The sequence below is a fragment of the Dendrobates tinctorius genome, unplaced genomic scaffold (assembly GCF_039654945.1).
Source record: "Dendrobates tinctorius isolate UK_male_01 unplaced genomic scaffold, ASM3965494v1 ptg000154l, whole genome shotgun sequence".
NCBI classification, from domain to species: domain Eukaryota; kingdom Metazoa; phylum Chordata; class Amphibia; order Anura; family Dendrobatidae; genus Dendrobates; species Dendrobates tinctorius.
The window spans coordinates 689,126-714,824 of record NW_027361821.1 but is presented as its reverse complement, the minus strand read 5'-3'; the positions used below and the strand labels follow the sequence as shown (position 1 = coordinate 714,824).

The 25,699-nt window shown below is 48.6% G+C and overlaps 1 protein-coding gene across 1 annotated transcript in view; it reads left to right on the top strand.

Moving 5' to 3' along the window:
- The window catches only part of LOC141050883 (homeobox protein CDX-4-like), a 31,245-nt gene extending 6,405 nt beyond the window's left edge, over window positions 1-24,840 (top strand). The window contains exons 2-3 of the mRNA XM_073547554.1: window positions 1,091-1,236; window positions 21,373-24,840. Of these exons, the coding sequence (XP_073403655.1) occupies window positions 1,091-1,236; window positions 21,373-21,579 (353 nt within the window). The 3' untranslated portion in view covers window positions 21,580-24,840. The remainder of the gene's footprint in view (window positions 1-1,090; window positions 1,237-21,372) is intronic.
- The last annotated feature ends 859 nt before the right edge of the window (window positions 24,841-25,699 follow it).

Genomic DNA, 25,699 nt, shown 5'->3' with positions numbered 1-25,699 from the left:
CTAAGTGGTCGCTAGTGAGCTGCCACACAGGCAGTTTTGACGGTGCGCCGTGCGCGCCAAAATCCGAAAAGTTTGATTTTGGCGCGCACGGCGCACCGTCAAAAGTGCGCAGCGCAGGTCAAAGCGCAACTAGCGCACGGCCTGCGCACGATCTGCGCACCCTATGCTAAAGATAGGGTGCGCCGATCGCAGGCGCCGCTGTCCGCTAGTAGGCGGCGCTACAAGCAAGGGGCGGGCACGCCGGGCAGAGAGCCGGCTCGGGGGCGGAGCTACCCCCGGCCGTGCGTGCGCTTAAAAAGCGCTAATGTGAAACCGGCCTTAGTGTGACATACCCTTAAGAAAAGATTGCAACTGGATGCATTTTTTTGTTTACAGTGAGGTCTATAGAAAACGCATCCTTTAAATAGGCATCATTTTTTTCCATTTGAATTGAATCTGTTTTTTTTAGCTTCAAACAGATGATTAGTGGACATGTGAACTTAGCCTTAAGCTACAGAAGGACTAGCAGTTCACTTTAAGCTTGTGGGGGATGTTTAAAAGGAAGTTCCATCTTCATGATCATACGTTTTTTACCTAAAAGGTGTTTGGTTAAAGACTTTAGTATCTGTAAAATGTAACACTTGCTGCTACAGTTTGCTGCATAAAGCAGTAATTAGCGCATAAATTAGGTCTACACTTCTGTATGAGATGTGTAACACTGAAAGTAACTTTACTACAATAGTGGAACTTAGCAAGTGTAACCTTAGATGATTATAAAACACAACGTAAGTGAAACTAGTCACCTAACAAAAAATGCATTATGCAAAGTATACATTGGAGTCTGTTCACACCATGTTTTCAGTCTGCAGTGAAAGTATAGTATACATCGTATAACATAATTTATATAACATACTGTGTATCACAGTGTATATAAGTGCACTAAATAAGAGAAAACCCTACCTATGTACACTGCATTGTTTTTAGTGGTCTTTATGGGGCTAAAGTCCCCAATACACAACGAGATGAAAGTCAGACAAAGTTTTACAAGCGGTCAATCAACAATGTCCACAATGTGTAAAAAATGTCATTCCATTTTCTTTATCTTGCACAGGAAAGACAAGAACAAAAGAGAAATACAGAGTGGTGTATACTGATCATCAGAGATTACAGCTGGAGAAGGAATTTCTCACCAACAGATATATAACTATTCGACGAAAATCTGAAATTGCCTTGAATCTGGGCTTATCTGACAGACAGGTATGCAGGCTAGCCACTGTCTAAAGATGCATTTAGACGGGTTGAGAACCGTTGCTGATTATTTGCCCGTGTAAACATGTTGGCGATCACCTGATGACCTAGTAAAATGTGATGGTGATTAGATTGTTTATTTCAGCACAAAAAGTATCGGCAGCACATTGCTCTTGTGCACAGGAGATGTGCTGCCGATGACATTGTGCTGCCATGATTGCATTAACAATCTTTTTTTCATTTTCATTGACTTGTATGAACAGGAGGATAAACAAGCAGCACCGTTGTTTAGAGTCGAATGGCACTCATTAATGAGTTGAAATTGTCCCATTTAAATGCACATTCATAGACATACAACTGTAAATGGGCTTGTTGTACAGATCTGGAACGCAGCACCTACAGCTGTCCAATTTCATATAGAAGCTGCCTCATTGTATGCCATGCAAATAGTGTAAGGCTGGTTTCACATTTGCGTTTTTTTTCGCGGTATTTTAGCGCTAAATAGCGCATGCGTTTTTTTTCCTATACTTTGCATGGGATGCGCTTATGTGCGCATACACATGCGTTTGTACGCGTTTTACCGCGCATGCGTTTTTTTGCGGTATGCGCTCGGGCGCACAAAATGCAACCTGTTGCATTTTTTGAGCGTCCGACTTGCCTCAAAAAAACGCATGCGCGCGCAATGCGTTTTTTTACAGCAAGACACCCATTATAAGTCTATGGTGAGCATATGTGCGCATTGGCATGCTTATGTATGCGTTTTTTTGCACATGCGTTTTTTTTTTACCATTAGTTTAGACAATGGAATTTAGGGGTTTGGGTTAGAGTTAGGGTTAGTTAAGGGGGTTTAGGGTTAGGGTTAAGGTTAGGGTTAGGGTTAGGGTCAGGGTCAGGGTTAGGGTTAGGATCAGGGTATGGTTTGGTTAAGGGTTAGGGTTAGGGTTAGGGTCAGGGTTAGGGTTAGGGTTAGGATCAGGGTATGGTTTGGTTAAGGGTTAGGGTTAGGGTCAGGGTTAGGGTTAGGGTCAGGGTTAGGGTCAGGGTTAGGGTCAGGGTTAGGGTTAGGGTTAGGATCAGGGTATGGTTTGGTTAAGGGTTAGGGTTAGGGTTAGGGTTAGGGTCAGGGTTAGGGTCAGGGTTAGGGTTAGGGTTAGGGTCAGGGTTAGGGTTAGGGTCAGGGTTAGGGTTAGGGTCAGGGTTAGGGTTAGGGTTAGGGTCAGGGTTAGGTTTAGGGTCAGGGTTAGGGTTAGTTAGGGTTTAGGGTTTGGGTTAGGGTTAAGTATGGTTTGGTTAAGGGTTAGGGTCAGGGTTAGGGTTAGGGTTAGGGTCAGGGTTAGGGTTAGGGTCAGGGTTAGTAAAGTCATGGTTTGGGTTAGTGTGTGGGGCCACCTAATGTTGGAAAAAACGCAAACGCGGTAAAAACGCACTAAAAACGCATACAAACGCATAAAAACGCTGCGTTTTTTTCATGCATGCTCATAAAAATGCTTGAAAAAAACGCAGCAGTTGTATGCTTTTGTATGCGTTTTTTCAATGCGTTTTTTTGCGGGAAAAACGCGCTGCAAAAAAAAGCAAGTGTGAAACTAGCCTTATAGAGGCGGCAGACAGCAGAAAATGAGATGTCTATGGGTCCAAAATATAGACCTGATGTACAGGGTCTGTGCAGGGACATGTGGCTTTGTAGTGTAGTATACAGCAGAGACGTGTGACATTGTAGAGTAGTATGTCACGTCCTATGATTTGGGAATGATACAGACAGTATTTCATTATCATTGTGTTGTTACATTGTGCTGTTTTGTTGCTATGCAATAAGGTTTGCCCTCTTTAGAAGTTTGTCCTTCTGCTCTCCCTGTCTCTCCCTTATGTAGCTCTGATGTCAGTTATCCCTCACTTCTTTCTCATTCACCATCTACCAGCCATCTTAGAAGCTCATGTGTATGCAGTCCTGTTTCTGAAAAGTCTTTATCTGCTGTATGTGTGCCTATTTACAAGAATTCAGCTGGAAAATAAATCCTTTTCTGGAATTTCCATACGTGCCTCCTACAGTCGAGTTAAAACTATCTGAGGACATCACTATGTGTGAGTACATTTTAAAAGAGACAGCCTAGAAATGGTGTCTATACTTACAGCTTAGTCATGGAGTTAGTAGTAAAAAAGACTTTTGCCAAATGCATCTCTAAAGCCAGTCTAAAGCTTCTATAAAGCCACAGATCAGTCTTCAGAGCATTTGCTTTCAGCATATAAGAAATCATCAGTGTTTGTAAGCATAATAGCAAAGCCCCTCCTTCAGCTTCCAGAAACCAGCAGCTCTCATGACAACTTAATTCTGCCTGTGACTTACAATGGCAGAGGGAAAGACTATGTGGTCTCTACCAGATCCACTGTTAGATGAAGAACGTATAGCGTTTTAATCCGCAGTCCAGTGAGAAGGCTATATGATCTACAAAACCTACATGGAAAGATAGAGAGAACTTTGAATCCATTAAACATGAACTTTCTTGTGCTATAGCAGACTTATGGTAAAAATTGCTGAGTCACATCAACAGCATCTCCCAGCCTGCTTCTCTCGAACTACCACTAGATAGAGCCCTAGGACAACTATGCTCAGTTTATGAAACCTATGCCAGAAAGACAAATGAATACATGAGGGTAGTTTCACATTTGCGTTTAAGGCCGCAGCGACGGCCTGCGCACGGCCGCCGCTAAGCCCCGCCCCCTGCTGCGCCTCCTCCTGTAGCTCCGCCTACGGGCGCATGACGCTGCATGCATCCTACGTCCCCTATCTTTAGCACTGGGGACGCAGGCCGTGCGCAAGTATGCGTTTGGCGGCGCATGCGTCCTTTTGACACTGCGCCGACCAGCGCCAAGCACAACCTGTTGCAATTTGGTGCGGTCAGCGCAGCGTCAAAAGGACGCATGCACCGCCAAACGCATACCTGCGCACGGCCTGCGTCCCCAGTGCTAAAGATAGGGGACGCAGGACGCACGCAGCATCATGCGCCTGTAGGCGGAGCTACCGGAGGAGGCTCGGCAGGGGGCGGGGCTTAGCGACGGCCGTGCGCAGGCCATCGCTGCGGCCTTAAACACTAATGTGAAACTACCCTTAGTTCTGCAGAGACTTAATACATCTGAGTTTCTTGAAGAGCGGCAGGTTTTCCAACAACTTAACTCTGAGAGAGAACAAATAATGACGAATATTAAAGCGAAGGCAGAGGTAAGAGTTGCACAAATAACCGAGACGTCATCTCGCATTGCTGGGTCTGCCAGGCAGTCAAACAATCATCTAAGTCTCGCTCTTCGAAATCTTCAACGCTCAGCGAACAGCTTGTAAGAGCATGTATAAAGCCAAGGCCACTAAGGTACAAGCTGCTTTCTCACAAAAGAAAACTGAGATTGAAGTGGAAGAAGAGCAAGAAGGCAGGAAGCCAGCTGAGCATGCAAGAAGGCAGAAATGAAAGCCAGCGCAGCATGCAGGTAGAAATAGAGGCCCTAGAGAAGGAATGTGAATACGCCACAGCCATGGCAAGGTTTAAGGTCCTGGAACAACGTGTCAGTCGGAGCCAAAGAGGCAGCATCAGTTTAAGTGCTTTTGTTACTGAAGACCCTCTTAAGCTTACAAGACAATTTGTACTAAGCCAAAATAGTGCACCCCTGACTCCAGCAAGCTTTCCTGATGTCACAGACATTCCTCTAAAGGTTTTGTGACGTTATAGCGATATCGCTATGTGGGATACTTACCTGCGACCGGCTCCCCCGCTGTCCATCGCTGATCGCGCGAGAATGTCCGGCTCCATTTCTCGTCGTCAGCTTCCTGCTGGGGCTTCCTGCTGTGACGATGAGCGACGCGTGGAGGAGGGCGGGAGGACGTCAGGATCGCTGTGTGTGAATGGTAAGTATCGTGCGCTGCGTCGCTGCTGCATCGCTGTGAGGTCTGCCTGTGTGACAGCTCACTAGCGATCATTTAGCGATGCACCAGCGATCCTGACCGGGTCGGATCGCTGGTCGGATCGCTGGTGCATCGCTAAATGTAAAAGGGCCTTAAGGCAACAGGACACAGATTGTTCACCAGCATCCTGCCTTCAAGGTCACAATGCACTGCCAACCCTTCATCCTGAACCTCGTTTATGCACCAGAACATACCAGGCCCCTGCACCTCACCAAACACTATACACAGAAGCACGCATGCAAGTCAATATGGAGGCAAGTCATCATGTTCCGGTCAGCCACACAGCCCCAGCTCCATGCACAGCAGAAACTATGCATATTAAACTTGCACTAGACTGAATGCCTATGCTCACCATACTCTCCTGTGTTTCAAGGTCAAAACGCCACAGATATGAATAATGCTAATCATCCAGCAACTGTCTTTCCAAAATCAGAGAAAACTGACATGTCTGACTTTGCAAGGTAAATGGTTCGCGCAAACTTACTAAGACCGATATCACAAGGTTCGATGATCAATCTGAAAACTACAGAGGTTGTAAATGTGCCTTTAGAACCGTAATTAGTGACCTTGGCATCACTGCTGCAGAAGAGCTAGATCTGCTTATCAGGTTTCTCCAACTACAATCCACAGATCAAGTCATGAGTCATGAGCAGTGGCGGATTATAATGAGGTCAATTTGGGCAGTTGCCCCGGGCCCAGTGGGGTTAAGGGGCCCACAGCCCAGGCCAGTAAATTGCCCCATTATAATCCGCCACCGCGCAGGGCCGGATTATAGGCAGGGCAGGCGGGGCTTCAGCCCCGGGGCCCCCACCACAAGAGCTTCTAAGGGGGCCCCCACCACATTCCTGCTGGCTGCTGCAATGGCACTCCATCTTCTCCCCACCTAAAAGTGAGTGACCGTGGGGGCGGCATTATGTGCTCTGCTACCAGCAGCATCTACAAGTAGCCTGAACGCTGATGCTGCTGGTAGTGCAAAGGCTTGTGATGAGCTCACAGGAGGTAAGGTGTCAGGGCCCCCGATCATGTGACCCCTGTCTCCTCCCCTCCTGTGACCTCATCACAGGTCCTGTGCGCACAGCACAGAGTAGTGATGGGTAAAATGCGTTTTTTTTGGTGAGCCGGCTCTTTTGGCTCCGAAAACGGCTCTTCATTTCCTATTACCTTTGGCTTTAAATTTGAAGCCAAATTCTGGTATGTGTTAACCCATGATTGTATACCTTTTAGTAAAAATCTACACATGTGCCAATTTATGACATAAAACAGAATAGTTTCCAGAATTACCAGATTTTATATTATTTGCTGTAAAAACTTTAACAAACACAAAATGAACATGCAAAATAGCAACAAGATCCTAATTATCAGTGCCACATTTTAAAGCTACCTTCACACTTTGCAAGTTCGCTGTGGGCTGTCTGCTGCAAACAGTCTGCAGCAAAACTGCAGTGTCACATGCCGCATCTGCATCCAGGCGGATTTAGATAAGGAATTTGTGCCGTTGTGGGTCGGGCGGTGACAGCACAGAGCTGTGCGATCGGTCCCCGGAGGCCAATCACGGAGTTCTGTGCGCATGTCATGCGTGCGCACAGAACTGCCTGTCGCATCTCCGGCCCCGCCCCCTGAGGCAGGGGCATAAGAGAAAATGCAGCGCTGGAGCCGGGAAAGGTAAGAATTGAGCCTACCCCTTTAAACCTGATAATTTCCAAAATAACAGCGTGTGTATTAACTTAAAAACAATCACAAGAGGGCAAGGAATGCTTGTCACAGATTGGAGGGGGGCGGGGCTGTGAGTCAGTGCTATGTGAGGCAGCAGGAGGAGCATGCATTCTTTCTCAGTCTCCTGGATAAGATCAGAGTGACTACTGCCGGGAGGGGCGGGGCAAGAGGGGACTGACCGTGGAACGTGAACTGGCAAAGAGCCGTTTAAATTTCAATTGGCTCCCTGCCAGGAGCCGGCTCATATGATTCACTATAAAGAGCCGGCTCTTAGAGCCGGCTCCTTCGGGAGCTACCCATCACTAGCACAGAGCACTGAGAGCAGCCATGTATGTGGAGTGCGGCTCTGCGGGTGGAGGTCGGTGCTGGAGGCTCCATTATTCTCTATGTGGAGTGCGGCTCTGCGGGTGGAGGTCGGTGCTGGAGGCTCCATTATTCTCTATGTGGAGTGCGGCTCTGCGGGTGGAGGTCGGTGCTGGAGGCCCCATTATTCTCTATGTGGAGTGCGGCTCTGCGGGTGGAGGTCGGTGCCGGAGGCCCCATTATTCTCTATGTGGAGTGGGGCTCTGCGGGTGGAGGTCGGTGCTGGAGGCTCCATTATTCTCTATGTGGAGTGCGGCTCTGCCGGTGGAGGTCGGTGCTGGAGGCTCCATTATTCTCTATGTGGAGTGTGGCTCTGCGGGTGGAGGTTGGTGCTGGAGGCTCCATTATTCTCTATGTGGAGTGCGGCTCTGCGGGTGGAGGTCGGTGCTGGAGGCCCCATTATTCTCTATGTGGAGTGCGGCTCTGCGGGTGGAGGTCGGTGCTGGAGGCTCCATTATTCTCTATGTGGAGTGCGGCTCTGCGGGTGGAGGTCGGTGCTGGAGGCTCCATTATTCTCTATGTGGAGTGCGGCTCTGAGGGTGGAGGTCGGTGCCGGAGGCCCCATTATTCTCTATGTGGAGTGCGGCTCTGCGGGTGGAGGTCGGTGCTGGAGGCTCCATTATTCTCTATGTGGAGTGCGGCTCTGAGGGTGGAGGTCGGTGCCGGAGGCCCCATTATTCTCTATGTGGAGTGCGGCTCTGTGGGTGGAGGTCGGTGCTGGAGGCCCCATTATTCTCTATGTGGAGTGGGGCTCTGCGGGTGGAGGTCGGTGCTGGAGGCTCCATTATTCTCTATGTGGAGTGCGGCTCTGCGGGTGGAGGTCGGTGCTGGAGGCCCCATTATTCTCTATGTGGAGTGCGGCTCTGCGGGTGGAGGTCGGTGCTGGAGGCCCCATTATTCTCTATGTGGAGTGCGACTCTGCGGGTGGAGGTCGGTGCTGGAGGCTCCATTATTCTCTATGTGGAGTGCGGCTCTGCGGGTGGAGGTAGGTGCTGGAGGCTCCATTATTCTCTATGTGGAGTGCGGCTCTGCGGGTGGAGGTAGGTGCCGGAGGCCCCATTATTCTCTATGTGGAGTGCGGCTCTGCGGGTGGAGGTCGGTGCTGGAGGCTCCATTATTCTCTATGTGGAGTGCGGCTCTGCGGGTGGAGGTCGGTGCTGGAGGCTCCATTATTCTCTATGTGGAGTGCGGCTCTGCGGGTGGAGGTCGGTGCTGGAGGCCCCATTATTCTCTATGTGGAGTGCGGCTCTGCGGGTGGAGGTCGGTGCTGGAGGCTCCATTATTCTCTATGTGGAGTGCGGCTCTGCGGGTGGAGGTCAGTGCTGGAGGCTCCATTATTCTCTATGTGGAGTGCGGCTCTGCGGGTGGAGGTCGGTGCTGGAGGCCCCATTATTCTCTATGTGGAGTGCGGCTCTGCGGGTGGAGGTCGGTGCTGGAGGCTCCATTATTCTCTATGTGGAGTGTGGCTCTGCGGGTGGAGGTCAGTGCTGGAGGCTCCATTATTCTCTATGTGGAGTGCGGCTCTGCGGGTGGAGGTCGGTGCTGGAGGCCCCATTATTCTCTATGTGGAGTGTGGCTCTGCAGGTGGAGGTCGGTGCCGGAGGCCCCATTATTCTCTATGTGGAGTGTGGCTCTGCGGGTGGAGGTCGGTGCCGGAGGCCCCATTATTCTCTATGTGGAGTGCGGCTCTGCGGGTGGAGGTCGGTGCCGGAGGCCCCATTATTCTCTATGTGGAGTGGGGCTCTGCGGGTGGAGGTCGGTGCTGGAGGCTCCATTATTCTCTATGTGGAGTGCGGCTCTGCGGGTGGAGGTCGGTGATGGAGGCTCCATTATTCTCTATGTGGAGTGTGGCTCTGCGGGTGGAGGTCGGTGCTGGAGGCTCCATTATTCTCTATGTGGAGTGCGGCTCTGCGGGTGGAGGTCGGTGCTGGAGGCTCCATTATTCTCTATGTGGAGTGCGGCTCTGTGGGTGGAGGTCAGTGCTGGAGGCTCCATTATTCTCTATGTGGAGTGCGGCTCTGCGGGTGGAGGTCGGTGCTGGAGGCCCCATTATTCTCTATGTGGAGTGCGGCTCTGCGGGTGGAGGTCGGTGCTGGAGGCTCCATTATTCTCTATGTGGAGTGCGGCTCTGCGGGTGGAGGTCGGTGCTGGAGGCTCCATTATTCTCTATGTGGAGTGTGGCTCTGCGGGTGGAGGTCGGTGCTGGAGGCTCCATTATTCTCTATGTGGAGTGCGGCTCTGCGGGTGGAGGTCGGTGCTGGAGGCCCCATTATTCTCTATGTGGAGTGCGGCTCTGCGGGTGGAGGTCGGTGCTGGAGGCTCCATTATTCTCTATGTGGAGTGCGGCTCTGCGGGTGGAGGTCGGTGCTGGAGGCTCCATTATTCTCTATGTGGAGTGCGGCTCTGCGGGTGGAGGTCGGTGCTGGAGGCCCCATTATTCTCTATGTGGAGTGCGGCTCTGCGGGTGGAGGTCGGTGCTGGAGGCTCCATTATTCTCTATGTGGAGTGCGGCTCTGCGGGTGGAGGTAGGTGCTGGAGGCTCCATTATTCTCTATGTGGAGTGCGGCTCTGCGGGTGGAGGTAGGTGCCGGAGGCCCCATTATTCTCTATGTGGAGTGCGGCTCTGCGGGTGGAGGTCGGTGCTGGAGGCTCCATTATTCTCTATGTGGAGTGCGGCTCTGCGGGTGGAGGTCAGTGCTGGAGGCTCCATTATTCTCTATGTGGAGTGCGGCTCTGCGGGTGGAGGTCGGTGCTGGAGGCCCCATTATTCTCTATGTGGAGTGCGGCTCTGCGGGTGGAGGTCGGTGCTGGAGGCTCCATTATTCTCTATGTGGAGTGCGGCTCTGCGGGTGGAGGTCAGTGCTGGAGGCTCCATTATTCTCTATGTGGAGTGCGGCTCTGCGGGTGGAGGTCGGTGCTGGAGGCCCCATTATTCTCTATGTGGAGTGCGGCTCTGCGGGTGGAGGTCGGTGCTGGAGGCTCCATTATCCTCTATGTGGAGTGCGGCTCTGCGGGTGGAGGTCGGTGCTGGAGGCTCCATTATTCTCTATGTGGAGTGTGGCTCTGCGGGTGGAGGTCAGTGCTGGAGGCTCCATTATTCTCTATGTGAAGTGCGGCTCTGCGGGTGGAGGTCGGTGCTGGAGGCCCCATTATTCTCTCTGTGGAGTGCGGGTGGAGGTAGGTGCTGGAGGCCCCATTATTCTCTATGTGGAGTGCGGCTCTGCGGGTGGAGGTCGGTGCTGGAGGCTCCATTATTCTCTATGTGGAGTGCGGCTCTGCGGGTGGAGGTCGGTGCTGGAGGCCCCATTATTCTCTATGTGGAGTGTGGCTCTGCAGGTGGAGGTCGGTGCTGGAGGCCCCATTATTCTCTATGTGGAGTGTGGCTCTGCGGGTGGAGGCCCCATTATTCTCTATGTGGAGTGCGGCTCTGCGGGTGGAGGTAGGTGCTGGAGGCCCCATTATTCTCTATGTGGAGTGCGGCTCTGCGGGTGGAGGTCGGTGCTGGAGGCTCCATTATTCTCTATGTGGAGTGTGGCTCTGCGGGTGGAGGTCGGTGCTGGAGGCCCCATTATTCTCTATGTAGAGTGTGGCTCTGCGGGTGGAGGCCCCATTATTCTCTATGTGGAGTGCGGCTCTGCGGGTGGAGGTCGGTGCTGGAGGCCCCATTATTCTCTATGTAGAGTGTGGCTCTACGATTCATGACCCCCGTCACGTGACGAGGGGGGCCCACAGAGTCTGAACTGCCCCGGGCCCTGGCTACCCTTAATCCACCCCTGGTCATGAGACTTAGATCTGTCCACACCAGTAATCCAGCGGTTGGTCTCATGGCTGTTCTGGAGAGAACGAAGCTATGGTAGTCGTGAAGCCATAGAAAATGCACTGTTCATGCAACTACAGAATTTTTCAAAAATATCCATTAAGAGACATGTTTCAGATGATAGGAACCATCAGAGAAGTGTCACCTTGTCTTCGTTGATGAGCTCACATGAATTAGTCAATTTATGAGCTAAGAACCTTCACTTTTGTAATTTTTTTTAACTTTCTATTACAGTTTATGGGTCCAACAAATCTTAGACGCACAGAACCCGATGGCATCGTGTCTCGTCATCCTGTTCGTGACACCAAGTTGGGTCGCCCTCCCAGGGCTGCGGGGTACTCGGTACTGGGCCGGTATCAGTGGGATGTGTCACAGTGGCGGTGACCCGGACCATGGCCCTGGGCGCCCAAGTAATAGGGGAGATGTGAATGATGAAAGGTAGTTAAATGAATAGTTCGTTACGCCACCTGTGGTGTTCGGCAAGGGAGGCGTTAAGAAGACGCTGCAGACAGATCCTCTGCGACAGATGGTGTGGTGCAGCAAGGATGGTATAGCCCTCCACAGGCAGGGCTGTTGTCCCAGGGCAGTGTAGATATGGAGACACTTAGATGTTGTAGTTTTTGGCGCAGGGGATGTAGCAGTGCCAGGCGGATGGACGCAGGAAGGAATGGAGGACACCAGGGCATGTAGTTCCAAAGCTTTACTCACAGTCTGTAGTGCCCGCTTCTGTGCCATGTCCTCCGGGTCAGGGACTCAGTCAACCTCCAGGCAAGATGGAATGCTCCCTTCCACGCTCCGCCAACTTATGTGCCTTTTCTGAATGTCTCCTCTAGCGCCTTAAGTGTGAAGATCTCCTAGTACTGTGTTACACTGGAGTTCCTCCTGACAGATGTTCCCAAGAACTCAACTTGCATGGCAGACAGCTGTAGCCTGCTTCGGGGACTCTCTACTCCTAAGTCCCAGCTCTCTATCCATATTGCTGTTGTGCCCTCAAGTCTTAGATGGGAGTAGTGTATTTACAGCCCACTGCTCCACCGGTGTCTGCTGCAGAACCATTAGTGTTCATACAACCTCGGGGATCGGGCCCCGGCCTTGCGCTTAGAACTTCTAGCCAGGGTTCTTCCTCTAACCCACGTCCTCTGTGTTCCCTTTTACTCCTACGTTCCGTACTTGTCTTTTCCCTTCTATGGAAGCTCAAGCTTCAGTTCAATGTCCTCCTTCTTTCCTTTCCTGTGCCAGCTGGCTCAGGTCACTGAGGCAGCTGCAGTACTCCTTCCTCCATCCCTCTTCCAGGGATCCCTACTCCTCTGAGTGGCTTCCTTCCTCCCACTGACCTCCTGTCAGACTAACCTGTCATCCTAAACCATCCCGCTCATATACTGTATGTATATTCTGAACTCCACCCACCTCCCAGCACGTCTAGTGTTCCAAGCAGGGAACCACCAAAGGTGCTCTGCCTCTCTCTAAGCAAGGAGCCCCAATGTGGTTTTGCTGAACTACTCTATTGTGTGGGGTGCGAGTGTTGAAGCGTGGTCAGGAGCCTCCAACTTACCTGGATGGTGGGGCACCACACCTTAGGAGAAGGTGCAGTACCTCTGTGGCGACTGAGCCTCAGGGGCGCCACATACCCCCCGTTAAACACAGCACGTCCGCGGGCAGCAAGGCAAACAAACTTGACAGTACAGGAACATACAAAATTTTTATAATGCTGAATAAACATTTCTTATACTAAATTTCCCAATGTGAGAGGCACTCATTCTTGAACGTTACCAACAATTATTAATTATCTAAAATTCTAAGTCAAAAGTGCAATTTTTCCATATAATACTTAATTCAAAGTGCTATTATCTGTTACTCTCTATCACTTCAGTATTCTTCATCTTTCCATCTCTAGTACACATTTCTTTTCTCTCTCCAGTGCACATTTTCTACTTTCTTTCAAGTAGCAACCGTGATGCCTGGTTCTTCATCTACATTTCCAATTCTTTATGCAAATCTCTCATCTCTGTATCAAAACATTCCTAATTCTATATAAAAGCCATTTCCTTGTTACCAATATTCTTATAAAACACATCATCACATTAAAACTTTTCAATAATTCTTGTAAGTGCTGGACACCGCTCCCAGCCGGGATCTCTTGCAGTGTCCTTTGATTGGAGTCATGCTCCAAATGAGGTAGATGTAATCTTCGCAAAGTGCCTATATGTAAAACCAAGAGAGGGCACCTAAAGAGGTGCAACTATTTACAAACAAAAGTTTTTGGATCACTCCAAGTTCATGATCGCTCTGTTCAAATGTAGAGGCTGCCAACCAAAACAGGGCAACACTGGGAAAAACCAAAACTGAACCATGATGGTCAAAAATAGAACAAAAGGCACAACGGTGCAAATAAACCCTCCTGGGTAACGAGAGTTAGTGTAGGTTACTAGTGCTGGTCCACTCCTGGGGTTCTGGAAGCTGCTGATTGGGAACTGCTACCAGATGTAACACTTTGGGTGTCTTCATCCTGCTGCTGGTTGCTTGCTAATTCCATTGCTCTGGTGCGTGGCCTAGCACCGAGGGATGCCACAGCTTGCCGGCGCTGATAGGCGACTACACGGGGACTTGGCAACCAGGGGATCCCGAGGTCACTATCCCAAAGCGACTGAGACTCATCCAATCCCCAAAGATGCCGAATCGTGCGCGCCTGTTCCAGCCGTATCCTTCTCAGTAGGGACCTCCTCCACATCCCCATTTCCGACAGTCCCGTGCCCCCAGCTGACTCTTCCAACTGCCCCATTTCGAGATCCCGCAAGCCTGCCTCTGACAACGTGAAGTCGGAGGGCAACCCATTAGGAGGGCCGGGGTATATACCTGGTGCCTCCTGGTGATGCGGTCCCTGCTCCGGTGCAGGCATAGTGGCAGTGGATGCGGCTTGGTGGAACACCGGGGACGGCGGTGGAGCTAACGGTGGCTCCGGGTCCGCGGGGGTCTCTGTAGGGACCTGAGTAGCCGCGTCAGGTGCGGACAGGGGCTTCTCTTCCTCCGCTTCAGCTCCCTGTGCTGTGCACAACTCCTCCGGTAGTAGCGGCAGGGAGGGAACAAAGTACGCTGCTGGTGGCATGGCAGCGGTTCCAGGCTCCACAGGGTCTGCCTAGAAGAGGTTCGGTGCAGCAGCGGCGGGTACCGATGTCGCGGGTACCGCAGGTGTAGGTCCCTCCTGGACACGCTGCAGGTTCAATGTCCATAGCGCTTCCTGCCTCAGTTGCAGGCGGCGCGTCAGCTGGGCAATTTCGTCCTCCAGCTGCTGACGGTTCATCTCCGCTACGGGGTTGGAGCCTTCAGCCATGGCGTGGGGAGATCCACTTCCCAGTGCTCCGCAGGCCTCCTTCCCGCTCTCTCCAAGATGGCGTTCTGGCGTTCTTCTCCCTCCTCTCTCGGCCCCTTTCCCGCCACTGGCTTCTGCCCTTCCTTCTTGGGGCGGCATCTTCTTCCAGCACCTCCATACCAAGCCAGTATACGAACCCCTCGGGGGGGTGGGCCATGTTGCTGTCACATAGCAATTCAGGCAGGGGAGGCCCAAGACTGTTCGCGGTCTTTTCCTAGGACCTCCCATCTCTTCACGCCCTTCTTCTCCACGCCAACGGCCATTTTTAATCTTCATTTCACAGTCTATTAAACTGGATCTTCTGCACATTCTCAAAAGTTTTAAGTCCAACAAATCTTAGACGCACAGAACCCGATGGCATCGTGTCTCGTCATCCTGTTCTTGACGCCAAGTTGGGTCTCCCTCCCAGGGCTGCGGGGTACTCGGTATCGGGCTGGTATCAGTGGGATGTGTCACAGTGGCGGTGACCCGGACCATGGCCCTGGGCGCCCAAGTAATAGGGGAGATGTGAATAATGAAAGATAGTTAAATGAATAGTTTGTGACGCCACCTGTGGTGTTCGGCAAGGGAGGTGTTAAGCCGATGCTGCAGACAGATCCTCTGGGACAGATGGTGTGGTACAGCAAGGATGGTATAGCCCTCCACAGGCAGGGCTGTTGTCCCAGGGCAGTGTAGATGTGGAGACACTTAGATGTTGTAGTGCTTGGCGCAGGGGATGTAGCAGTGCCAGGTGGACTGACGCAGGAAGGAATGGAGGACACCAGGGCATGTAGTTCCAAAACTTTACTCACAGTCTGTAGTGCCCGCTTCTGTGCCATGTCCTCCGGGTCAGGGACTCAGTCAACCTCCAGGCAAGATGGAATGCTCCCTTCCACGCTCCGCCAACTTATGTGCCTTTTCTGAACATCTCCTCTATAGCACCTTAAGTGTGAAGATCTCCTAGTACTGTGTTACACTGGAGTTCCTCCTGACAGATGTTCCCAAGAACTCTACTTGCACGGCAGACAGCTGTAGCCTGCTTCGGGGACTCTCTACTCCTAAGTCCCGGCTCTCTATACGTATTGCTGTTGTGCCCACTGCTCCACCGGTGTCTGCTGCAGAACCATTAGTGTTCATACAACCTCGGGGATCGGGCCCCGGCCTTGCGCTTAGAACTTCTAGGCAAGGTTCTTCCTCTAACCCACGTCCTCTGTGTTCCCTTTTACTCCTACGTTCCGTACTTGTCTTTTCCCTTCTATGGAAGCTCAAGCTTCAGTTCAATGTCCTTCTCCTTCTTTCCTTTCCCGTGTCAGCTGGCTCAGATCACTGAGGCAGCTGCAGCACTCCTTCCTCCATCCCTCTTCCAGGGATCCCCACTCCTCTCTGAGTGGCTTCCTTTCTCCCACTGACCTCCTGTCAGACTGACCTGTCATCCTAAACCATCCCGCTCATATATGTATATTCTGAACTCCACCCACCTCCCAGCACTTCTAGTGTTCCAAGCAGGGAACCACCAAAGGTGTTCTGCCTCTCTCTAAGCAAGGAGCCGCAATGTGGTTTTGCTGAACTACTCTATTGTGTGGGGTGCGAGTGTTGAAGCGTGGTCAGGAGCCTCCAACTTACCTGGATGGTGGGGCACCACACCTTAGGAGAAGGTGCAGTACCTCTGTGGCGACTGAGCCTCAGGGGCGCCACATTTACTCAGTAATTATGACAGATTTTGTATTCGCATATATATTGGTCTCTACAGAGTACTGCTGCATTCCTTTTTTTTGCAAGTTATGTAGTCATTGCAGCATGTACCTGTTCACACTATAGGTGATGGTCAGGTTTTTTGTTCTATGGGTTATCATAATGTCTGCATAGAAAAGATGAAAAGGCCTACAAAGATTTTCCCATTTAAGTCTCATGTGTTTCCAAATGGTGGCAGCACTTACTCTCAGCCATGCCCACATTATTACTAGGTGAAATAGAAGCTGAGTGACAGTAAGTGGCAGCAAGAAACCCCTGACAACATGAACATGTTCCCGTCCTGTGATGACAACCTCAGGTCAACAGTATTCAATTCTACAAGTGAAGACAATAAGCTGGCACCTGGAAGAGAGGACAAAGAATTCATAAAGATCATTTAAAAGAAATTTGCCCAGGATGATTCCAACAGCAGGGTAGCACCTTTACCCATTCGTTCTCCAAGGACAAGGTTGCCAAACAATCTGCAGCAAGTGTAACGGAGGGACAGGACTGTAGTCATGACCCGGATAACCGCAATATCGAGGTCAAGTCCTTCCCCTACAGAAAATTGTACTCTTCTCTCTAGCATATTTGTATCTCCAGATTTAACTTCCTCTGTGCACTTCCCAGGCAACAACGGTCCCTCTCTCAGGCGACCCCCATCAATGGAGACAGTCCAAGTCAACTTTAACACTTTCTTTACTGAGTACTTTACACGTTACATCCACAGTTGGTACATTGTGACATTTCCTTGTTTCCTCATCTTTCCATTTCTGGCTGTCACTTATGTGCAGTGCACGCCCAGACCGGACTGTCCTAGACTGCTCCCCAGTTCCTTCCTGGCCTAACCTCGCCATGATGACAATTTCTTCTGTCTGTTTCACCCCAGACTCGAAATCATCAACCACCAGGTTTGGTTGCCTCTGGTAAAACATCCACACCGATCTCATCGAAGCTCCAGCTTCCTTCACTTCAGCTGTCCAGCCGACTCCTCCCCTAAAAGCATCGGCCCAGGCGACAAGTTGCCACAGCTTTCCGTTTCTGTACTGGCCCACTGCTATGACACACAGTGGCCGTGGGTAACGTGGGCTGCAGCGCTTGAATGTTGCATGGCTGTCAAGCTGTCCGGGCCTATAGCCCATGTGGACACTAGGGCACCCTGGCCCCGTTTGACCTAAGTTCCTACGAGGTCCCCGCTTACTACCCAGCAGACCCTCCTACACTTAACCCTCTAAGAACGTCCTATCAGCTATACCTATAGAGCCCACTAGTATGCCCCCATCTAGTGGCACATAACAGAACTACATTTACCCATGACTATGTAAACTATAAACTAAAGTGCCCTCCTCTAATGTCCAAAAAAGGATGCACTAACTTTCCCTAACTGTACATGCAGAACAGACACACTTAGTATACAATAATATAATACAGAAACACAAGACAATATGTTACAGCTTTCTACACAATGGCAACACATACATGTGTCAATACCATTAAAGTCGAGCGATAATACATATTTCTATGTAGCAGTACCGCATACGTTTATCATAGACATTATCACTTAGCAATATATGCACAATAACATAGGAGGCACAATCTGAGGAAGGGAAGCAAGAAAGATATCATATCTCCCTTACACAAGCAAGGACAAGGTTTTCATCTTTAAAATGTACCCTAAAGACAAAACCTGAGATGGAAAAAAACTTTTTGTTGGCTTCATGCAGAATATCTTTATCAGAAGTCATGCAGAGCCTGCACCACCACTGAAAGAAGGAGAAGAATGATGGAACCTTCCATCCTTTCGTGTCTATCACCCTTGCAAACCTGACCAAATCAGAGTGGTGTTTGACTTCAGTGCTCAGTATGAAGGCATCTCTCTCAATAGCCTGCTCCTCACTGGGCCTAACCTAAACAACAGCCTTATAGGAGTGCTGAGTCGCTTCAGACAAGAACCTGTTGCAGTAATGGCCGACATTCAGTAAATGTTCTATTGTTTTATCCTGAGAGAAGACAGTAGAAATTACCTCAGGTTCCTATGGCACAAGGACAATGATGTCCACAACGAGGTCGTAGACTACTGGATGAAGGTACATGTCTTCAGGAAGAACCCATCACCTGCTGTGGCAATCTATGGACTGAGATGCACAGCCCAGGAAGGTGAGAGAGAGTATGGATCTGATGCCCATCTATTTGTGGAAAAGAACTTCTATGTAGATGATGGGACTAAATCTCTGCCACAAGTGAAGAGGCAATTGATCTGCTCTCTAGAACACAGGAAATGCTGTCCGCAGCAAATCTCAGACTTCATAAGAACATCTCCAACAGCTAGGAGGTAATGAAGGAATTCCCATCTGAGGACCACGTGATGAGCTTAAAGGACCTCGATCTGTGTTCTGAAGTTCCTCCTATGCAAAGCAGCCTTGGTCTGCCATAGGACATTAAACAGGGCAAGTTCACATTCCGGGTGTCAGTATGTGACAAACTCTACACCAAACGAGGAGTCTTATATGTTGTGAATAGCATCTATGATCCACTGGGGTTTAAGGCACCTATCACTATTCAAGGCAAGATACTGTTAAGACAGTTGACCACTGAGAGCATGGCTTGGGACATGCCGCTACAGTCCCAGAATCAACTAAGGTGTGAGACATGGAAGAAGTCACTGAATGTCTTAGGACATCTCCAAGTCCCACGTTGTTATTTCTTGAAGTCGATTTCAGCTGCTATCATGAAGGAGGTTGATATCTTCTCAGACGCATCTACAGAGCCCATAGCTGCAGTAGCCTACCTGAAGACCTCAGAAGCCATCAACAGGGTATATTGTGGATTTCTCCTGGAGAAGGCCAAACTAGCCCCAAAGCCTGCACACTCTGTACTAGTGTTTGTCCTCTCTGTCATCTTCAGGCTTTCTACATGAGGACCCTTGTTTTGTTGATGCCAGCAGCACATATGAGCTTGAGGAATCGGATGCCGATGGGGAGATCAGACCAACCATCTCTACGTGCTGCACATCTGTGGTACCATGGTTGAAGCTGAGGCGTCATCCCTCAGGACACTTCTCTATCTGGTCATCAGTCGTGCAAGCAGGTATTCACCTGACTTATATCATCAAGTGCTTCATGAGAGAAGGCATCACATGAAGCAGGTCATTGCTACTGGACACAGCTTACGACGAGGAGCATGCCGCCATATACCTCCAGCTGTGTTAGGGCGTGGAACTTCACAATTGGATTTTTTGGGTTGGCGTGTTTGCATGTTGCAGCTTCCCAAATCCGAAGATGGGTTTTCCAATTGGACTTGGATTATAGTACTGTTGTGGACTTCAGGCCACCAACCAGAAAACTGGACTTACAACTGTTATAATTATTGTTGCATGCTTGTGTGTTTCTTTTTCTTTCAGGTTACAGATCCACTGTGGCCATCAAGAGAAAACATATCAAATGGATCATTGTGGAATCTAAAGATTTCAGATGGGGAGTGTCACGTCCCATGATTTGGAAATCATACAAACAGTATTGCATTATCATTGTGATGTTATATATTGCTATTTTGTTGCTATGCAATAAGGTTTGCCCTCTTTAGAAGTTTGTCCTTCCTCTCTTCCTGTCTCTGATGTAGCTCTGCTGTCCGTAACCTCTCCCTTCTGCCTCATTCTTTTCTTATTCACCATCTATCAGCCTTCTTAGAAGTTCATGTGTATGCAGACCTGTTTCTGAGAAGTCTTTTTTTTACCTGCTGTAAGTGTGCATATTTACAATTCAGCAGGAAAATAAACCTTCTTCTGTAATCTTCATACGTGCCTCCCATGGTTGAGTTAAAAATATCTGAGGACATAACTACGTGTGAGTACGGCTTAAAAGAGACAGCCTAGAAATGGTGTCTCACCGAGCCCTATGCTTGCAGCTTAGTCATGGAGTCAGAATAGTAGTGTACAGCAGAGACATGTGGCTTTGTAGTGTACAGCAGAGTCATTTGGCTTTGTATTGTACAAATGAGACATGTGGCTTTGTGGTGTAGTGTACAGCAGTCATGTAGCTTTGCAGTGTAGTGTACACCAGTGTCATGTGGCTTTGTAGTGTACAGATGAGACATGTGGCTGTGTGGTGTAGTGTACAGCAAGAGACATGTGGCTTTGTAGTGTACAGCAGAGACATGTGGCTTTGTAGTGTACAGATGAGACATGTGGCTTTGTGGTGTAGTGTACAGCAGTCATGTAGCTTTGCAGTGTACACCAGTGTCATGTGGCTTTGTAGTGTACAGATGATACATGTGGCTGTGTGGTGTAGTGTACAGCAGAGACATGTGGCTTTGTAGTGTACAGCAGAGACATGTGGCTTTGTAGTGTACAGCAGAGACATGTGGCTTTGTAGTGTACAGCAGAGACATGTGGCTTTGTAGTGTACAGCAGAGACATGTGGCTTTGTAGTGTACAGATGAGACATGTGGCTTTGTGGTGTAGTGTACAGCAGTCATGTAGCTTTGCAGTGTACACCAGTGTCATGTGGCTTTGTAGTGTACAGATGATAGATGTGGCTGTGTGGTGTAGTGTACAGCAGAGACATGTGGCTTTGTAGTGTACAGCAGAGACATGTGGCTTTGTAGTGTACAGCAGAGACATGTGGCTTTGTAGTGTACAGCAGAGACATGTGGCTTTGTAGTGTACAGCAGAGACATGTGGCTTTGTAGTGTACAGCAGAGACATGTGGCTTTGTAGTGTACAGCAGAGACATGTGGCTTTGTAGTGTACAGCAGAGACATGTGGCTTTGTAGTGTACAGCAGAGACATGTGGCTTTGTAGTGTCGTGTACAGCAGAGACATGTGGCTTTGTAGTGTCGTGTACAGCAGAGACATGTGGCTTTGTAGTGTCCTGTACAGCAGAGACATGTGGCTTTGTAGTGTCCTGTACAGCAGAGACATGTGGTTTTGTAGTGTCCTGTACAGCAGAGACAAGTGGCTTTGTAGTGTCCTGTACAGCAGAGACAAGTGGCTTTGTGGTGTAGTGTACAGCAGAAACATGTGGCTTCATAAAGTGCTTAAGAGCTAAGATTATAAAAGGATGAGCTACCATTTCAAATGTCATTCTTCCCTTGCATATTGTTATTAGTCAGAATAACATTATCTGATTGGGTCTGTATAAGATATTTATATATCTGTAAAAAAATAACAATAAAACATGAATTCCAAAATTAGCCTTCTGTTAAATATCTTCTTATTTTTAACCATTGCAGGTAAAAATCTGGTTTCAGAACCGTCGAGCCAAGGAAAGAAAATTAATTAAAAAAATTGGACAGCTAGATGGCAATATGTGTTCTGTACGCAGTGACTCTGGATCGGTCAGCCCTGCGGATATAACAGCCATGTTATACACCCAGCCACATGCAATGGGTGGGCTACAGTCACTGGACAGTATGGAGCAGGTTGCAATATCACAATGAACAGCTTCTTGGCCCCAATAAAAAAAATTATCTTTTTCTGAGGTGCAGAAGCAGGAACAAAACTTATAAGCTAAGCACCAAAATACAGAAAGTTGTATGTGAACAACACAAATTCTTTATGCACTGAAGATGACTTTAAATGGACTTAAAGGATGAGACATCTTTACTGGATAGATAACACATAACACGTCTTGTAAGCTCAGCATGATAACATGCGGGGTGAATAAATATGAAGAACATTACCTTTAGAACATTTATTTTTCTTTAAAATAGAATTGTACTTTCAACAAACTTTGCCTAAATCAATAGTGCAAGCTAATAGAAGAAACGTAATGTATCAGATCAGAGAAATAAGCCTCCTGCATTTTGAATTCAACATCCACTGAGAAAAAGCAGCTCAGGTCCATCTGAGCAAGACGTGAAGTGAAGAGCAGGTAAGGGAACACACAGAAAACCTTGGTGCAGAGCTCTATACACGTGTTTAACCTCACATCAGAGCTTGACTTCAGATCAAAACAGTGCAGCTCAGCTGTATAATGTCCTCCATGCTACTGCAGCTTGTCTCTGTGTGCTTAAATGTGAATGAAAAGCGGAAGCCTCCTTCTCTGTGCGGTCTATCGAAGAAATCATTGCAGCTCATCTCCTCTCCCCAGCAAGCAGTGGACTGGATGCTACAGATACACCATGCAGAAAGGAAAACTGGTGAGAATGCAGGATAGAAGTCACAGGTGCTAATTCCTATGGAGCCAACCCTTGATCTCCTGTAGACCAACAACGGACAAAGTGAAGGAACTGCACACATAAAGGCACATGGAGATGTTTAAAATTGGATTTATTGACAGTATTTCATATCCATTTTTTTGGACTGTGGTAAGTACAGTATTACGTAACGTTTTGGGTGAAAACCCTTCTTCAGATGTGTAGGTTATATTCACTGCATATAGGTCAAGGGGATCCAGGGAGAAGAGTGGGAACAACCAGGATCCAGCTGTAGCAAGGCCACACCACAGGCTTTGATACAGCTGGATCCTGGTTGTCACTAGGGCCGGACTGGCCATCTAGCAATTCTGGCAATTGCCAGAAGGGCCTGTCTGGTCGTGGGCTGCCTTTTCTGCTACGTTGTTAACAGAATCAGTGTTCTCAAGACATCAATTCTGTTAAGAGTTGTGACGGAGAACAGAGTCGCTGACTCCATCACTTACCCCAGCAGGCCACGGGTATCATTAGCACTATTGGTCTTGTAGTAAATCTTTCTTTCCTCCATCCAGGTTAATATTAGTAATACATCCCATCTGGTGCTTGGGGACAGGGACAACATGGGCCTGTGTGATTTCAAATGCCAGGGTTGAATTTCAGTCCCAGTCCGTACCTGGTTGTCACTGTTTGGGGGAAGCCACCCTGCACCATGGATTCCCTTGCCCTATATGCAGTGAACATAGCCTATTTGTCCAATGAAGGGTAATACTGTACTTACTACGGTGTAACCAATGGACATGGAATATTGTCAATAACTTCTATGTGAAGCATCTCCATGTGCCTTAGGTGTGCAGCTCATTCACTCTGTCAACCTTATTCTGAACATTTACTTGAAAACACAGTAAATGGAGTCTGTCAGCCCAAAGGGTATAAACTAATGACATAACCTTGTAGGGGATAGAGCCCCATAAAAGTCAAAATGTTAGCAAATTATACAAAAATGTTGCAACTTTTGCTGTTTTCACACCAGTTACCCAGCTCTGCCAAAATGGACAGCGCCAGGCAGAAGGAGGTGTCACACTACAGAATGTCTAATTCATGACAAGTGGTGGTGTTCCTTCAGAAATCTTACCCAGGCATTGACTTGAATAAGATTTGTAATGAGGCGCAAATCACTTGTCTGACACTCATGATTAATTAATTGGCCTGACTCCCAACACGTCGTTCTTGATGAATCAGGGCCTAAGTGCTCAGTTTATGCTATAGGTTTGGCCTGACAGACTCACTTTAATGTGTCATGACCAAAGAAAAAACACATTAAGGGTATGTGCAAATGGTGACGTTTTCAGGCGGATTTCGACCAGAAGTTACCCTTTTCTCTATACTTGAAAGTATGGAGTATCAGATGCCGCCAACAGAACCACCGCAAGGACGACTGCAAAAGGAAGCTGCTTCAGAAAAAACGACCATCGGCATCTTCCTGAAGCGGCTTTGTCTGAGAAAGCTCAGCTGGTACGCCGGTGTCTAGAACACGCTAAGGGCACATACCCTTGGGTCCGGACTACACGGCTGCAGTCCAAAGCAATGCATTGAGTTGTGTGCAATCGGGAGGACAGCAGCTCCCACTTAATAGTTAAAGGGAACCTGTCATTTCAAGGAACACTATTAATTAACCGGCAGATTAACCCTATATCTGCACGTTAATAGCGACTTTTGCCGTGACAGGATCCTTTTAAAATCAATCAGGAGTGCTGCCTTATAGGACACAGACAGTAAGGGTATGTGCACACGTTGCGGATTTGGCTGCGGATTTTTCTGCGTGGATTTAGCTGAATCCGCAGGTAAAATGACCTACCTTTTACCTGCGGTTTTAGTGCAGATTTACTGCGGATTTCGCCTGCGTTTTTACACCTGCGGATTCCTATAATGGAAGAGGTGTAAAAACGTTGTGGATTCCGCACAAAGAATTGACATGCTGCGGAAAATAAACCGCTGCAAATCTGCGTGGAATTTTCCGCAGTATGAGCACAGCGGATTTGGTTTTCCATAGGTTTACATGTTACTGTGCACCGCATGGAAAACTGCTGCGGATCCTCAGGGCCAAATCCGCTGCGTGTGCACACACACACCCTAAGGTGTTTCCATATAGGCAGCAACCGTGCATGGCTTCAAGGAGACACAGACTGCAATGCTGACAGAGGTTAGACATGTATAGCAGACATGGACCCCGGCCTACCTTCTATCAATGTTTTTGCTGCATTTTACTATTTTCTTTTTTTCCATTCATGCCCTTCCTACAAATTTTATAAATAGCAAATATTTATGCCACACACTAAACCCAGGGCTTTCTCTATGTAAATGAAGCTTATTCTTTAGCTACTGATGGGTTGCACAACTTTCTGATATTTGCACAGGGGCCTTATTAGAAGGCTTATAATAATAGATTGTAGGCCCTGGTAGAAGAAATGTATTATAGCTCAGCTATGGCATTACCCAGGTCTGATTTCTGTCTATAAAACTGGTCCAAAAGCATTACTACAATAAAATGAATCTTGTTTTAATAAATGGAATTCCTTGTCTTGTAACGGCAAAGTTCCTTTCTCTAGTGTGTGACTCTAGTGAACCTGTCCTGCGGTTCCGGGTGTGCACGCGACCAATCTGTCTGGGGACTATGATGCTATGCTGATGGACACTTTGATCTGTGGATCTATGGCTGATGGAGCTGAACACAAGAATGACAGTCCTGGATCCGGTCTCACGGAGACATCAGTTCCGCACGCGCGTCGCTGCACTTAGAAAACCACATCCAATCGATTTAGGTCAATTCCTTCAAAAGATTTAGAACCATTTGGTCCGATCCATAAAAATGATTGCACAACATAAAGTTGCTTAGAAACATGAGACTTTTAGTGTTTTCAGGCCAATTTTGCGGAGATGTGGTGATACAGGGCAAGTTGTGTTTTCATAGGATTCTGTGATGTATCTACTAGAAATAAATTGGCAAGATTTGACCATTTGGAAGGAGCGTCCATACCCAGATATGGTCCAATCAGCGCTGACAAGTGGCACGGTAACTCACAGTTGTCAGTTTTCCAGGACCAATAACAGAGGCATGGCATAATGCTGACTTCTAAGGAAAGGTGCTGCAGAGTTGGCATCTTTTAAGGGATACATTAATAACATCCTTCATCTTACTTAAAAGCACCTCTGTCACCATATTTCACAATACAAACTACACGTCATTAAAGGGAATCTGTCACCCCTTTATTGAGATATCATATAATGATATCATTCAATTGTGTGTCACATAAGGATTCTCTTAGTACTTTTGCTTCCCCCTGACCCCGCACCTTTCATGCATAAATACCTTTTTTATATCGGCTCAGATGTATGTAAACTGCCACTGTCCGGTCCGATGGGCGGG